The 16,695-nt window shown below is 41.6% G+C and overlaps 1 protein-coding gene across 1 annotated transcript in view; it reads right to left on the bottom strand.

The window, feature by feature from the left end:
• Nucleotides 1-16,695, bottom strand: part of Mgl (low-density lipoprotein receptor-related protein megalin) — a 40,798-nt gene that overhangs the window by 8,607 nt on the left and 15,496 nt on the right. The window contains exons 2-17 of the mRNA XM_070666193.1: nt 16,494-16,610; nt 13,488-13,619; nt 11,570-11,824; nt 11,080-11,334; nt 10,538-10,654; nt 9,520-10,382; nt 8,862-9,363; nt 8,003-8,756; nt 7,059-7,775; nt 5,581-6,940; nt 5,302-5,503; nt 2,919-3,918; nt 2,168-2,816; nt 829-1,996; nt 304-724; nt 16-224 (exon numbers count right to left, since the gene is read on the bottom strand). Of these exons, the coding sequence (XP_070522294.1) occupies nt 16-224; nt 304-724; nt 829-1,996; nt 2,168-2,816; nt 2,919-3,918; nt 5,302-5,503; nt 5,581-6,940; nt 7,059-7,775; nt 8,003-8,756; nt 8,862-9,363; nt 9,520-10,382; nt 10,538-10,654; nt 11,080-11,334; nt 11,570-11,824; nt 13,488-13,619; nt 16,494-16,610 (8,721 nt within the window). The remainder of the gene's footprint in view (nt 1-15; nt 225-303; nt 725-828; nt 1,997-2,167; nt 2,817-2,918; nt 3,919-5,301; nt 5,504-5,580; nt 6,941-7,058; nt 7,776-8,002; nt 8,757-8,861; nt 9,364-9,519; nt 10,383-10,537; nt 10,655-11,079; nt 11,335-11,569; nt 11,825-13,487; nt 13,620-16,493; nt 16,611-16,695) is intronic.

The following is a 16,695-nucleotide window of genomic DNA, read 5'->3' as shown; positions in this document are numbered from 1 at the left end:
TATTAAAACACTTACTGCATTGATGACGCTCATCTTCGTCAGAGCTATCCAAACAATCGTTGTCTCCGTCGCAAATGTAAATTCGAGGAATGCAGTTACCGTTGTCGCATGTGAATAAATCGCCGAAACACGTTCTACCTTCAGATTGACAATAACCAGGAGGCTCATCGCTTCCATCCAGACAATCGTCGTCTCCGTCACAATACCAAGTAGCCGGAATACATCTAAGCAATTTAAAACATATTTAAAAAATATAAGATATTACTTAATTACAAAAATTATTCATTAAACGTGAAATTCTACCTATGATTAGGACATCGGAAGCTATTTTGAGGACATGTTCTCTGAGCACAATGAATTGGATTCTCATCGCTGTTATCACCGCAATCGTTGTCGCCGTCGCATAGCCAGTAAGGCTCCACGCAAATATTCGTCTTCTCGCACTTGAGATGATTCAGTGGGCATGTAGTGTTGCGTGGACATCGCTCGTGCGTCTCGTCGGAAGTAACATTGTCCTTGCAGTCATTAATTCCGTTGCATACTTGAGATTGTGGAATGCATCGATTATTATCGCAAGTAAATTCTCCTGGCGCGCATGGTGGATAAAAGCAACCCTCCTCGTCGCTACCGTCCCGACAATCGTTTTCGTGATCGCACACCCATGTTTTGAAAATGCATCGACCATTTTTGCAGCGGAATTCATTCGGGCTGCACGAGTGATAAGCTGAAACATAAAAAAAAATTTTTTTAATTGATAGATTTTTTATTAATTTAATCATTTAAATATAATCTATTTAAAATTATTTCTTTTAACTTTATCACACTTACAGCAGTAATTAGTATCTTCGTCAGTGCCGTCATTACAATCATCGTCACCGTCGCACGCCCACATTCTGGAGATACATCTACCGTTTCTACAAGCAAACTTGTTCCCATCACATGTGACATTCTTTGGTACGCACATTCTATTTTCGTTCACTAGTCTGCTGATGTCATCGCATTTGCATTCCGCAGTGCCGTTGTGACTCGGATGACAGGATTGATCGCAGCCGCCGTTATTAATATTGCAAGGATTAACGGTACATTGTTGTCTAGCCGCGGAAAAAACGTGAAGATCTCGCGGAGAATCCTCTAATCGCTTTACTAATTCGAATTTGTCAGCTCCGGTATGCTTTTCCGCTCGGTAAACTCCACGAAGTTGAAGATCCGTCCAATAGATATGGTCTTTAAATACAGTAATAGCGAAGGGATAAATAGTAGCGCTAACTAGAATTTCTCTGTTGTTCCCTTCGAGATCTGATCGCTCGATTTTCTCACGCACGGCATCGGTCCAGTAAAGCATCCAATCGTCGTAATCGATCGCTAGACCACTTGGTTGAGAAAGATCTTTATCGATGATGGCGCGTTTTAACGATCCCGCCATAGTAGTCTTAAAAATTTTTCCAGACGTTCCGAAACGACCCCAATCCGTGAAATAGAGCGAACCATTACAGGGATCGACGACGATGGCACGTGGACGATCCACGCGTGCAATCATTACCAAATTCGATCCGTCAATATCCATTGCGTAAATACTATTATTAGACGAATCTGTCCAATATACTTTTTTCTGAGTCCAATCATATGAAATACCTTCGGGATTAATTCCTTTACTGATTAACGTATGCAAATCGGAGGAGGATGGTCGATCCGATGGCGTCCACGCAATCTTCGCCCAGGGACGAATCTGAGTGAATAGCAGCTTTTTATCTTGATAATCAAAGTCCACTCCGACTACATTCGTTAGATTTCCGACAGGAGCGAAGGGCACATTAGTATTGTGCGGATCTATGTTAATAGCGCGAATCTCAGTACGCGTGGCGAACACCAAATATTCTTCAACATTTTCACAGTTGCGGCCATCAGAAGAAAGTTTTCCGACAGCACAATCGCAAGTGAACGATTTAGTATTATCCTTCGGGAAAGCGAAGCACAGCTGAGAGCACCCACCGTTTGCCTTAAAAAATAAGATTTATTTTCATTAATTAACTTTCTCTTTCAATTTCCGTTTAGAAATTATATTTTCAAACGTGTTAAGTATTGTTAAAAAAATAGTTTTACTTTTTTAAACAAACAATTACGCTTATCTTAATCTATTTTATTTTAATCTATTAATAATTTATTTTACCTGAGCGCAAGGATTGGTGAAATCTGGTGGCTGGCTATTTGGATCGAAGATAGCGATGTCTCGGAGTTTTTGTAAATTTGTTCTGACAGGAATAGGAAGACTAGTATTACCCTTCAATTTGCTTGCTTTAAAAACTGTGGCCAAATTCCGATCTACCCAGTAGACGTCTCCGCCGAAAATAGCAACACCCATTGGATTCGGTAAATTCCTACGAATAATCTCGCGGTTTCCACCAGTGTAGGATACTTTTTGAATCGTGTCCAATTTCGAATCCACCCAGTAAACATCGTGCGTTGCTAGATCGACTGTTAAATCGCGCGGTGTGCTAATACCGGATGTCACGATAGGAGACCAATTGCTACCGTCAAGGAAAGCCTTGCCGATTCGAGGATACTGTCCATAATCGATCCAATACAAGTATCGTTTGATAGGATTCACGGCCAGCTCTCGAGGAGCGTCCGTCGTCGTTTTCACGAGCACTTTTCGATTAGAACCATCTAACCAACAGACTTCAACGTAGTTGTCGTGCGGGAAGACGTTAGCGAAGTATAAATTGCCTGCAATCCAATCAACCGCTAGACCACGAATTCCATTCGAACCAATTCCTTGCTTGACTACCTGCTGCAATTCCGTACCGTTTGGTCGTATTCTAAAATATAATATATATATATATTAATAGCATCTTGATTATTATATCTCTGTAAAAAAGAATTATAAATTTAATTTATTTAATATTAGTAGAAGTAATTACCTGAAAATGCCGTTCCAAATGCCTCGGTTAAATTCCACCCAGTATATCCAATTGCCTGCGTAATGTACATCTACATGGAGGATATGATGACCTACTCCAGTAATAGGTATCATCGCGTCTTTAGAATCCTTTAGACTGTAACCTCGAGCAACATCCAGCTGAGTTACTACCGCGAAAGTCTTGTAAGGCTCGCATTCGGTGTCTGAAATTTTCTTATATTCCATCCCGCAGGCACAGATGCGTGTACCTCCAGAAGCAGGTAAGCAAAGCTGTTCGCAGTTTCCATTATTCAGTAGACAAGGATGAGATCCGGTCGCACGTTTTTTATAAATAGCCAGTGTACGAAGTTCGGAATCATTATCAATAATAGTAGTTGGATTATCGCCGTTAGGCAAATCGACACGTTCGACCTTATCGTAAAGCGGATCCAAGTAATACAGGCGGGACTCGTGAACAGCAATCGCCTTAGGCAATGCCATGTTATTAGCTGCCGTGAGAATAGTGCGGACGTTTAGACCGTCCGTTGACATGGCCTTGATAAAAGCTGGATTTTGGCAGGAGAAATATAACGTCTTGCTGGGTACGTCGATAGTAATTGCTTCGGGACGTTCTAGATTTTCTGCAAGGACCAGCGGATTGCTGCCGTCCATATTTACACGTCCGATTTTCTGAGGTACTCCGAAACCTCCGTCGTCCACCCAAAATATTTGCCCGTCAATAGGATCCACGCACATCGACTTTGGTTTAGATACTGACGTACGATTTCCATCGTTTGCTAAAACGATAGTCCGGTAGCGAATCTTACCGTCCAATTTAATAGCTTCTATATTAGATGCAAACTTGTTGCCAATAAACATATTGCGTCCAAGCCAGTCCAAAGCCATAGTAGATGGTGAGCCGACAATGCCGGTATCGCTGTTCGGATTTGGGAACTCCGTTCGGTTACCGCCGTTGTAGGGAATGGAATAAATCGTACCATTTTCATTGTCGCTGTCTTTGCCTACAAAAATAATCAAATTGTAAATAAAAAATTATAAAAGAAAATAGGAAAAATAATAAATATCTACTTTTTATTTCTCTTCTAGAGAGATCTCGCGAGAAGGAAAATGTTCAATTGACGATTGGCTTTATTTATAGACTCTCTCACTTTCTTACGAAATTTCTAAACAGTCACTTCAATCTAGTCGCGGAAGCTCGGGCGCGAGGACGTGTCATTAATCGCTCCGCGACTTGGCGTATTTTCGATCGCGGATAAGAAAATCTCGCATACGAATAAGTGACTCGGGAACGAACGATTATTTTCTGTACTCGTATGTCATTCCACTCATCGTTTTGAGCTTCGTTGCGCGCCTCGAAAAAGTGCTTCGGAACGACAAGATTACGTAGTGGACGCGGCGCACGGAGCGTCCGGCGTGAATTGCACCGTCTTCGGCATTTTCGACCCGTTTCGCTCGCCATCTACTTCAGCGGCATTCAGGAGATTCCTGCGGCCACCATCACGAGTACGAGATCTGCACCTCGCCCGTCTTTTTCGTCGCAGCCGAGATTATCATCCCGTTTTAAACAAGTGATTTTTGAAGAACTTAAAAAAGACAAAGTGCGCGAAAAACATTTCATCTTAAACGTAATGTTCGATATATCGCGCGATTCGTCTCATTCGCTGCTTGGTACATTGAAAAGCAGATATGGCATTTGCTGCAACGAGCGGCGACGGCGGCTGGCGTACGTGACTTCCCCCCTCCTCCTCTCTCGGCCGCCGAGTGCGGGGAGGTGTATGTAGTTCCCTCTCAGTCTTCGGTAACCGATGCTCCGCAACACATCTACGCGCGCGCTTCGTGTGAGATTCGACGCACATCACGCCAAGATCACGTACGCTAGCCGCCGTCGTAGCACCACGAATGCCATTTCTGACGGTGGGTGTACAAGTTTCGTTTATTCTACCGACAAAATATGTTCGTCGCGCTTTTTGATTTTACTAGTAATCGTAAAAAAAAAAAAAAAAAAACAGTCGCGATAATCTACCATCATTCTTTCGGTCGTTCGTCTCTCGAGGGATATTGTTCGTGATTTGTGATAGTGATTATAAAAAAAAACGCAGTGTAACAGTGTCAAGTAATTTGAAGTGCTACAACGCATCAGGATAATCCAGAATACTGCCACGGAAGGAAGGAAGGAAGGAAGGAAGGAAGGACGGAAATTCTAACTTACCCTAATCTAACCGGCAGATACAAAGTAAGTACAAAATTATTATAATTAACTACAGTATCACCGAATGTAATAACGCGCGCGAATTAGGATTTTCTAAAAAAAAAAAAAAAAAAAAAAAAAAAGCAGCGCGCGTATAATTTCTTCTAGCAGCATACTATTAAAAAAATTACTATACCTTGTAACCAGTAAATAATGCGATCTTTTCTATCGTATTCAATAAATCTTCCGCCTTCCACGCCTACGATAGGCGTGATGAATCCAGTTTTTGTGTCTTTAGGTGTTAAAGAAACGTCAATAATTTGAGAACCTCGTAGAACCATTAGATACGGTGTTTCTTCTTCCACGCACTCTTCCTCAAATCGTAATTTATATCCAACCTAAAAACAGACAAAAAGTATTTGATAGATTAAAATGTCTGACAGTTTTTTCATTTAACAAATTTACAATTACTCACTTGGCATTTGCAACTGTATCCCTTCGGATTACTGGGCGATAAAAGACATAGATGTTGACAGCTTGAGTTAGCACAAGGATTCGGTGTAATTGGTTGCAGTACTGCATGATGTACGTGTATGGAAAGTGGCTGCGAGATTAAATGTGAGATCACGGTCTGATCAATGCCTTTAAACTTGTGTGCAGAAAGTACTCGATTGAGCTGCCTGTCGGTCCAGTACATAGTATCCTCAAAGAGAGTAAGTGAATGCGGATGTAGAAGATAGTGCGAGCCAGCTAGAACCTGAAGTCTCTTGCTGCCGTCATAGAGACACGTGTCGATAAAGTCTAACTTGCTGTCCGCGAAATATATTCTGCGATTAGCTATATCGAGAGCTAGACCGTTGGGCCAATAGATCTTTGTACTGATGATAGTCGATCGATTTGTTCCGTCCATTCCGATTCTTTCGATTCGTGGATTTTCGCCCCAGTCGGTCCAGAATAGCCACCTCGCACCAGGACTTGGATCCAAACACATTCCACGTGGTTGCGTAATATTCTCTTTTACAAGAATCATTCTTCCAGAACCATTTTCCTTAGCTACTTCGATCGTATTTAATTTTGAATCTAACCAGTAGAGGTTCTGACCGATCCAATCGTAAGCCAGTCCTTCCACTAGATCTAATCCGGTGCTAATAATATCTTGAGGATCACTACCGCGATCTAATCGCGAGATGCGCTTCAGTTTCATGTCGGACCAGAAAATAGTGCCTGTATGCATATTGCTGGCAGTCGCCACGACGTTCTCTACGTTGATAGGAACACGTTCTAGCGCTTGTTCCTGCAGATCAGCCACCAAAATAGTATGCCTGTTGGAAATAATCAAAAACGCAGCGCTGTGATTGAACGCTTTGCACATATGCTTATCGATATCTAACGCGTAACCATCCACGCAGTTGCAATAATAGCTGCCTTTCGTATTCACGCAAATCTGCGAACACTTTCCTTGCGGCTCGCACTCGTTTACGTCTTGGCATGTTAAGTTGTCGTAACTAAGTTCCTCGCCAGCTGGGCAAGTGCATTGCGCGCCGAGTGGCGTTTGAATGCAACCGTTGGTACACAATCCGCCTTGAACGCCGCATTCAGCGAAATCACAACCGGGTCCTTCGTCCGAACCGTTAGGGCAGTCTAGCTTGTCGTCGCATACGCTGGTTATATTAACGCAACGATTCGTTACATTCGGACATTTCCATTGTTGAGACTCGCACTTGAACGTAGGAGGGCCACACGCGTGCAGTTCGGTATCTTCGTCAGAGCCATCTCCGCAATCGTCTTTTCCATCACAGATATATGCTTTAAACACGCATCTCTCGTTCCGGCATCTGAGGCGCATACACAAAATTAAATATCAGCGAATCAAATAAGAATAAAATGTATATTTTTATTGTTCGTACTTTCTAATATTAAAAAAAAAAATTTTAATTAATAAATATGACTAACCTGAAAAATCCAGTCTGGCAATCGACTTTTCCACACGAGTCCGGCTCATCGGACTTGTCGGGACAATCTGCGGTGCCGTCGCAATACCAGCTTCTCGGTATACAAATAGCTGAACTAACACACTGGAATTGTTTGTCGGTATTACACTGATCTGGTGCCAGCGATGGGCAGCCAACTTCGTCTGATCCATCATTGCAATCACTAATGCCGTCGCACTTGTACGATGCTAGGACACACATCTTTTGATCCGCGCATGTAAACTGTGTACTAAGACAGGTAACTGGTGGACAATCCATTTCATCTTGTTGGTCGAAACAATCGCTATCTCCATCGCATACCCACGACTGCGGTATACAGTGGCCAGATCGTGGACAGGTAAATTGAAAGTACGAACACGTTTTCGCTGCACAAAATTCACCTTCGTCGGAACTGTCGCCGCAGTCGTTTTCGGAATCACATTTCCAAGTTGCTGGGATGCAGCGATTATTAACACAGGCAAATTGATTAGCGCTGCAAGTCACATTCGGGCAACCCATCTCGTCGCTGTAATCACCACAATCGTTTTCGGAATCGCAGTGGAACGTCATCGGTACGCAACGACCGGACTTGCATTGAAACTCATTTGCGCTACATGTCGGTTTCGTGCAGTTTTGCATTTCGTCACTATTGTCGAGGCAATCGTTTTCACCATCGCACACCCAAGATTTCGGGACACATCTATCAAAAAAAAAAAAAAATTAATTAAAAATTAAAATTAATGTGTAAATTAAAAAAAAAAAAATCGAATTTTACATTTAATTAACTGTAAAATAATCTGTTGGCGTTAATAACGGCAATATTAAATTATGACCGACATATTATAAATTATATTAAAAAAAAAAAAAATTTTACTTTACAATTATCGAGCAATTATTAATTAAAATTGAACTGGAATCATTACACACCTCTGATTTGCGCAAGTAAAATCCCAAGTATGTGGACAAGCCTGTAAAGGTGGTTCTCCATCGGGATCTGCTGCACAACTTCTGCCATTACTCTGAAGACGTTCGCCATAAGGACATCCGCATACTTGAGTAAGCTTCGGCACGGGTTGCATGCCAGGAAACACGATAGAGTCGGAGCGTGAGGAATTATCCGGAATAGCAAAACAAAGTTTTTCGCAACCACCGTTATTAATACTGCAAGGATGCGTGTTCATCGTTTTTTGGATATCACGACTAAAAACTTTTACGCCGTAAAGTCTGTTGGTCGCGGGTTCTCGTACTAAAATAGCTTCTTGTTCACCGGTTTCTTTGTGTAATCGAATAATAGCATCAAGACGCCAGTCGGTAATATACATCCATTCCTCATGAATAGCAATAGAAAACGGATGTCGTATTAATCTGGAGTTTACCGTTCGTACATCCGTACCGTCCAGATTTGAGTGCTGAACGTGATCTAAAAGGGCGTCACACCAATACAACCGATCTTTGGTAAAGTCAATCGCCAGGCCATTCGGCCAGCCCAGAGTTAAATTTCTGAAAACGACTAAGTTAGAGCCATCAGCGTGGGCCCTGCTAATATTGGCCGGACGATCCCATTCCGAAAAAAATATATAACCCTGATTTGGGTGAATTACAATCGCGCGAGGACGCTTCAAATTTTTTAGTAGCGTTCGGCGGTACGTAACATTTCGCGTGCTGAGCACGTTTAATGTGCCTGAAAAAGTAGAAAAATTTGTGTTAAAAAATTTACATTACAAAGTAATACGATTTAAAAGCTCAAACGCTTAAAATCTCAGTAAGATTTCGCTAATCAACGAACCTTTACGTGAATCGATGTAATACAAATTCTTCGCAGCCCAATCGACCGCGAGTCCTTCTACACCTTCGTTTTGACTAGCTAGAACAATTTCACGTCCGGTCGCATTCTGGTGCACCCTGTATATAACGTCTTGTAGAACATCGCTGTAATAAATGTACTGATCGTGTGCATCATAATCTAGTCCAACGAATCGGGCTCGCCTGGACACAACTGGTAGAATAGCATCGCTAAAGCCTTCCACTACGGGATTGAGAACTCGACCTTTGATAAACCTCTGCTGCGAATACATGAGGAACTCTTGCACCAAGTTGCAGTTTCTCATGTCGTTTGCTAATCGCCATCCAATGTGGCAAGCGCAGCGATAGCCTAATCGATTGTTCTGATCACTTGAGGCCGTGACGATGCACATGTGTTGGCAGCCACCGTTATTATTGCCGCAGGGATTAGAAACGCTGGGTTGCGCGAGTGGATGCAAAACTTTTATAGCTTTGGCATCGCGTATCTTAAAAAAAAAAAAATTAATAAATATATTAAACTTTTTGTTAATTTTTTCGAAATTAAAAAAAAAATACTTAAATAATATATTTACAAAACTAAAATATTTAATTTAGACCATTAATAATAATAATATAATAATAAAATTAATAATAAATTATACCTTGAATATACTTTGAATAGAGTAATCTCCCTGAGTTTTGTCGACGCTCATTACGGCCTGCTTGGTGGCGTCCGTCCAAAATATTCTGTTTTCGAATAGAGTGAGTCTGATTGCGGATGGCACTTGAGAACCTCTGAGAATCATTATTCTGTTATGACCTCTGTAGTCCGCCGTTTCGATATAATCCAACAGAGAGTCGCACCAGTAGATTCTTTTGGCAATAATGTCAGCGGCCACGCCGGAGACTTTGTAAGCCGCTTCGGAGACGACAGGAAACGCGTTGGTACCGTCCATATTAGTGCGCAAAACTTGTTTGCTATCGGCAATAAACATGAGGCCTCGCGTGGGATCTAACGCGATGTCGGTCGGGCTGGTGAGATTCGAGCCGACTACGATTCCGTGATAACGTCCGTCTAATTCGAACACGTCCACCTTTTGCACGATCGAGTCCGCCACGTACAGTTTATCGCCGATCCAATCTATCGCGATAGACACAGGTCCCCAAGAGCCCGCCATGCTGATGTCCACCTTGGCCGGCGTCTCGCTACGCTCAGGATTGAGGGATTCAGAGTGAACCTTTCGCGTCTTCATGTCGCTCCAGAAAAGTAAATTTCGCGAGTACAAGTAGTCTACCCCGCTCGCACCGGTGGTGTTCGCGATTATCCTCCGGTCTTCGCCGGTCGCGCTCAATCGCCATATCGCGCGGTCCTGCGCGAGCAAGAGCTCCAAAACCGAGATATTTTGGGCGCGACACTTGTTGTGCCCGTGAAGAATATAGCCGGGCGCGCAGTGACACGTGTACCAGCCGTCCGTGTTCTCGCACAGCTGTTCGCAAAAGCCCCATTCGGAACACTCGTCTCGATCTGCGGAAAGAAAGAAAGAAAGTCCGATGAGCGAAAGACGATGCAAAGACGACGGGCTTCTTTAATGTATTTTTCTACCTCAGGATTCTTCAATCGTTGCTTCACTCCTATATTGGATAGTAAAAGTTTCAATTTGTACGAACGAAATAACTTACCAACGCAGGTTCGCGAGTCATTAGCAAGGATTCTTCCATCTGGGCAGTTACAAGTACCTCCGGTCGGAGATGCTTGACATTTATGTTGGCAACCAAGTGAGCCGCACATACTTGTCGCTATAAAGTAAAGAAATTTTATTCCGTTAAATCCATCGAAGAATTTCCTCACCTGAATGAACGTATCTTTATTCTGTATCTTAATATTTTTACATCTATAATATAATTTGAAATATGAACTCTACAGTCCATATTTCAAATAAACATTTTATATTCCGACGACGAGAGTTAATTGCGCAGCCGAGTTTCGAACGTGCGTTTTCATTTTCGTACAATACACATATTAGTTGGTCTGTCGTTGCTACAAATTAAATTTACATAACTGCTGACCGTGGTTGTTACGTGAATTCACAAATATTTTATATAATCCATAAAAAAAGAAAAAAATATTTAAAAAAAAAGTGATGCAGCGCACGTACGAGCGTTTGTTGCGAATTTTTTCGGTCTTGATATTGCAATAAAATGTATAATTAAATAACACTTACAACACGCCGCTTCTTCGTCAGCTCCATCATTGCAATCCGGTTTCTCGTCGCATAACTGAGATCGATTAATGCATAATGGCTTTCCGTCCGGTGTTCCTTTCGGACACATAAACTTGTTCCCTGGACAGACCGTCATTGTGCAGGATTTCTCGTCAGAGCCATCCTGGCAGTCCTTATAACCGTCGCATTGATATGCCACAGGAATACAGAGCGCATTGGCGCATCGGAACTGATCACTCGTGCAAGGCGGAAAACCTAGACATCAACAAAACACTTGTTACTTATGCTACGATTTTTTATAATATTTTATTCGAAGACGTTTGATAAAATTAACAGCTGAAATAAGGCAGATTTAAGAGGAGAAAGAAAATATAACGTTTTATCCGTTCGAAAGCAATGACAGCTGAAAGAATAAACCGCGAAGAATAAAAACAGCCGGGGAAAAAAAAAAAAAAAAAAAAAAGGCCCAGTTGCAAAATCGTGAACTCACTACAGTGTTCCTCGTCGCTGTTGTCGCCGCAGTCGTCCCAATGATTGCATCTCGCACTCTGCTCAACGCAGCGTTGCGTGGTATTGCACCTGAATTGATCCAATCGACAGGCCGGTTTCATATTATTTTCGCATCTCTCCTCGTCCCTGCCGTTCCGGCAGTCCAGGTAGCCGTCGCACTTCTTTTCTTTGGGTATACAAAGCTCCGGTGTGGTGCCGACGCATCTGAAGTCGTCCGGCTGGCACTTCCTGTACGCTACAACACACATTGAATTTTCTTTCACTCTCTCGTTTCCACATATAATTCATTTTTATTTTTTTTACGCGATAAATGCAAACACTCGACGCTAGGATATAAATTTAGATAATTTCTCGGGCTATTTAAGTAGAATTTATCTCCTATAGCATGCATCAGAAAATCTGTAGAATCCAAAGCGTTGAATGAAGACGTTGTACGTATTTTAAAATATTTTTATCGACAGAAAAAATTTTTACGGCGTGTTCGTGTCCGCGGGACGTGACAAATGGAAGCATGCACGCCGCTTTCGTATAACATGTGTTCAAAGGTGATGACGCTTTCGGGGTCCAAATGGTTTCGCGTGATAATTCCGTATTAGCTGCACATAATGCACGGTCATATCTTAACGATCACCTAGTGCGACACGTTCGCGCCGTTGATAAACACGTAGAATAGGCTCGATATGGCAATCTGGAACGTGATTTTCCTCGCTTAGTCCGCGCGATATTGAAGGAGGGAAAGAAGAGAATAGCGAAGGAGAAAATAAAATAAAGAATCGTACGGTTTTAACGGGCAATCGAGCTTTAACCGCGGTACGTTTTAACAAGATACATTACATTACCGAATTTTATCTAAAATAGTCTTCTAAAAGATCTCAAGTTTCCTTTTCAATTAACAGATATCAAAAAGTCTTGATAATAAAATTATAATCAATTACGGTACCGAATAAATTTAATAAAAATTTCCAGCTTTTAGAAACTCTTCAACAATTTGTTTTAATCGTGAGAATAAAAAGTTTTAATGGGATATTATTCAAGAAAGGGATCGTTATAAATAATATAAATATGTTTCGGAAAATCAAAATCGCAAGAGAGAAAGAGAGAGAAAAAAAAAAAAAAAAAAAAAAAAAACTGTTATCGACGTCAGTAAGATATTTGTAAGTCTCGGTCTTCATTTTTACGGCTTCGATGATCGTAATGTTACTGATATAACAATGTGCATTGCGATGTGTTATCACGACAGTGCGATAATTCAGTGAATCCTAGCGTAAAGAATCCGCCTAATCGCCGCGCAGCTGCCATTTAGGCATGCTCTTATGCACGCGGCCTTGTCAACGACGATAATGTTATCAAGTAATATCCTTCATCAGAATGTATCCGCGATAATTAATATTTTATTCCAATGAAACCACTTGATATCGCTGAGGCCGTTCTCTTAAATCAAAAGCTGCTCTTTTCCCCTCGTCGATCACGAGGATAGAGAAAATAGAACGTGAGCGTTTCAGTTACAAAATAAAATTAATAGTTAAACCAATTTTGACGAGCTAAAGTTTCGCTTTCAAGATCAACGAGCTGCGCACCGCATATATCTGTCGGCCTTTAATCCGGAGATTTATTTTCACGTTGGCGCGGGCTGATAAATTAGCTGCTAAGCAAAGAAGAAAAAGATAACAAATTATTTCTAACAAAATGAAGATTCAAGCGAGAAGTAGATGAGGCCGCGTAACCCAGCGAGAAACGTAACGTTGTGTTGTGTCGAAAGAGACACAACACAACGTCGTCGTAAGTCCGTTCTACATGAGACGTGTACAGAGTTTTTCTTCGGTTGACGCCGCGTGCGATACGATAAGAAGTAAACGGGAAAAGGTGGACGTTGACAAAGGATTGCAATTTGTACTCACTGCAGCCGTCTTCATCAGTGCCGTCGACGCAATCGACGGTCATGTCGCATCGTTGATGCGGCGGTATACAGTAAGTCTTGTTGAAACTGTATTGGCCGCACGTGATTTGGCCGATCTCGCAGTCGGGCGGCGCTGAAACCGAATTTGAAAAGAAATTAATAAATTAGTAAGGCTATTATGTAATAAATTAGCAATGCTATTATTAATTAGTTAATAATAGCTTTACATCGATAAGTCTATATCGAGATAGGGACACAATTCCTTGGGCAATGAAATCTTAAAACGCTCCTCTCGAAATGTCTCCTCGATCTCAAATTATCTAGTCAGGGAAATACTGACACGTTTTCGCATTATCAATGGTGATTCGTCCAAGTTCCCGTACAAAGCACGATAAAGGATAATCTACATAATCACCGAGAAGCTAAAACCGTACAAAGCGACGTTCGCGTCAGCGATAATCCGTCAAAGAATCGACTCTTAAATTATTCAAATGCATGCAAAACGCTCTCGGATTTATAAGCTGCTTTCAACAGCTTCTATTGCCGACGTGATAAGAAGACAAGAGATTTAAACTATAAAAGAAAAAACCTCCTTAAAAAAAAATATATATCTAAAAATTAAAAAAAAAAAAAAAAATAAGGAAATAAAAAAGAAAAAAAAGAAAAAAAGATATATAGCAATATTCTTTCGGAGATCGATGCAATAAGAATTCGAGGACACGCAGAATCCCTAAACAGATACCCGTGCAACGTGTTACGTGCGAAGGGCCGCTCGAATGACGCGGCGAGCGCAGATTGCGCCAAGCGCTATAATTGCGCGAGTACAATCGGTCGGTCGTCGATTCGCCAGGCGATCGAGGGAAGCACCCTCCGGCGTTTAATACCGGATGGCACGGTAATCACGCCGTGTCGAGGTATCGCTTTAACGCTGGCCTTTCTTAAACAATCCCGTGCAACCGGGTCCACCACTTTCGAGACTACATCGCGGGAAGTAAAACGCGAGACGGCGTAAATCCCGTTCGTTTCTGTTGTCCGGCGCTTCCGGTAAAGCTCGCGTTTGAACCAATTTCGAGACCTTTAAGTGAAGTGGCTCGAAGGCAAGATCTCGCCCGCATTAAATGAAGGGGTGATCCAAAGGGGGATTAGAATATCGCGGTGAAAGTTGTCGAGGCGCGGAATTGGAGCCGATTTTCCACGCGAAACGAGGCACAATTGTGCCAGTGGATTCGTTTCATCGAATGGCACGCGATACTTTTTTTACACGCCGTCCTCGAAAGAGGGTCACAGCCTTGCTTCCGGTTTTGCATTGTCACCCGCATAACAAACGGCCGTCACCTGGTAGCGGCCTAGGCTAATGGTAGATCCCATGGAGGAGCAAGGGACAGAAACGTTCGTGGAGAATCTTGGATCTGAATACACCTCGCGAGGCTATAACCGATATTGTTCTGTGAATTGACAGTCGGAGAATAAATTTCTTTTGTCCGTATAAAAATTTTGCGCGTGTTCAAAAGATTGTCGAACATACCGTTAGAGAGAAACGACGTTATTTCATGTAGTAGCGTGTAATGGAAAAAATTGAACCTTAGTTCTTTTTTTCTTTTTTTTTTTTAATGGTACAAGAATTGAAAGAAAAATAATTTCCTTTTTATTGCACATTTATGCTTCGTGGAAGTATCTTAAAAACTGTCGTAATAGCTTTTCACGTTGTTTTCCACGCAGTTATTTTTTTCATTGCCTTGAAAGAGGTTCCCAAAGAGACGTTTTAAGCGACTGAAATTTCCGTCGCTACACTAATTTATTGACAATGAGTCTTCTTCCTTCCGCTTTCAGGTCTCGAAAATAAAAAAAAAAAAACATTAATTATCTTCGCCCGCACGGAAAAATAACGCGAAACATTGCATTAAACTTCCTGTAATATAAATCCCGATGATAAGGAGCGATTGCAAAAGCGGTCACGTAATCAGTCGCGTGGAAAAAAAAAAAAGTGCCGGACAAAGAGACTAAGCACTTCCGAGAGGAAGCCTCGGATTTTCGTCGCGCACTTCCGGCACGAGATTTGTCGCAAGCCATACATAGCTTTGAGACAATCCGTTCCATTCGTAAACAGGAAGAGCGCATCAAAAATTGGCCGCTTCAAGGCTGTGATCATAAACGCGTGGGAATAAATTTCAATCGCGTTTAAATAATTTAATTAAAAAGAAAAAAAAATTAATAATTTAATATACACGACACTTTCGATTAAACATCAAGAGTTTTAATTTCCAAAATATTTCTCAACTTGAATCGCTCGGTCGAGACTCAATTTCCGAAAGAATATTGAAATTACAGACGTTATTGTTGAGATTGAAGCGTTAATATGCGCAAAATAAATTTTCTTTTTTCCTTCTTTTTACGCTCCTCAAGGTTTCTGCGGCTCTAAATTCATGCTCGCCGGCTAAGAGTACTGAATGAAGACGATGGCATTCATTCCGAAAGTTCTTTCACCGCGAGCTGTAATGGGGGCAGCAGGCGATCGCGGATTATACACGCATCCCCCTTTATTATTACTTAACGAAGCACTTCGCCATTAATTATTCATCACCGCGAACAGTGGAGCATATTTTAAGTTTCACGTTCTGTAGACATGCTCCAGTTTCATTTTTGATTATTCTGCAAAGTGTATTGTCACGCGGAAAAAAAAAATGCAATAAAACAATAACAAGGAGAAAATAAAGAAAAATCTATGTCGAGCTCTATGAGCCTTTACTAAATTAAATGCAGTCAGCAAAATAATAATTTATCAAGTACTCTCTTGATATTTAAATATTGCAACTTTGTTAATTAAAGAAAAAATTAATAATAATAATATACCTATCAAAAATCAATTGGCAATAATAATTTGTGCTCGGGTAGCTACTTATTTCGCGCTAAAAGATAGATTGTCTCGTAATTGGTGAGAGTTAAGGCAAATCCAACGCTATTTATTTTTAGGACTGAACAAGTAAAGAAAGAATGTACCGATACTTACGACACGACTGCATTTCATCGCTGTTGTCGTCGCAGTCTCCGCGGTAATCGCACACCAGAATCGACTGTATACATTTGCCATCGTTGCACCTGAACATGTTATTCCCGCAGCCATCGCCTGTAACAGAAAGCATGGAGCATGAAGGGATCGGTCGGGAAGCGATATTGCTGCCGTGATAGGTGAAAGGTTCAATGCCTGCCGG

Source organism: Cardiocondyla obscurior, linkage group LG14, assembly GCF_019399895.1.
Source record: "Cardiocondyla obscurior isolate alpha-2009 linkage group LG14, Cobs3.1, whole genome shotgun sequence".
Taxonomy (NCBI): Eukaryota; Metazoa; Arthropoda; class Insecta; order Hymenoptera; family Formicidae; genus Cardiocondyla; species Cardiocondyla obscurior.
The sequence above is the reverse complement of the archived record's forward strand: the minus strand, read 5'-3'. Positions and strand labels throughout refer to the sequence as shown.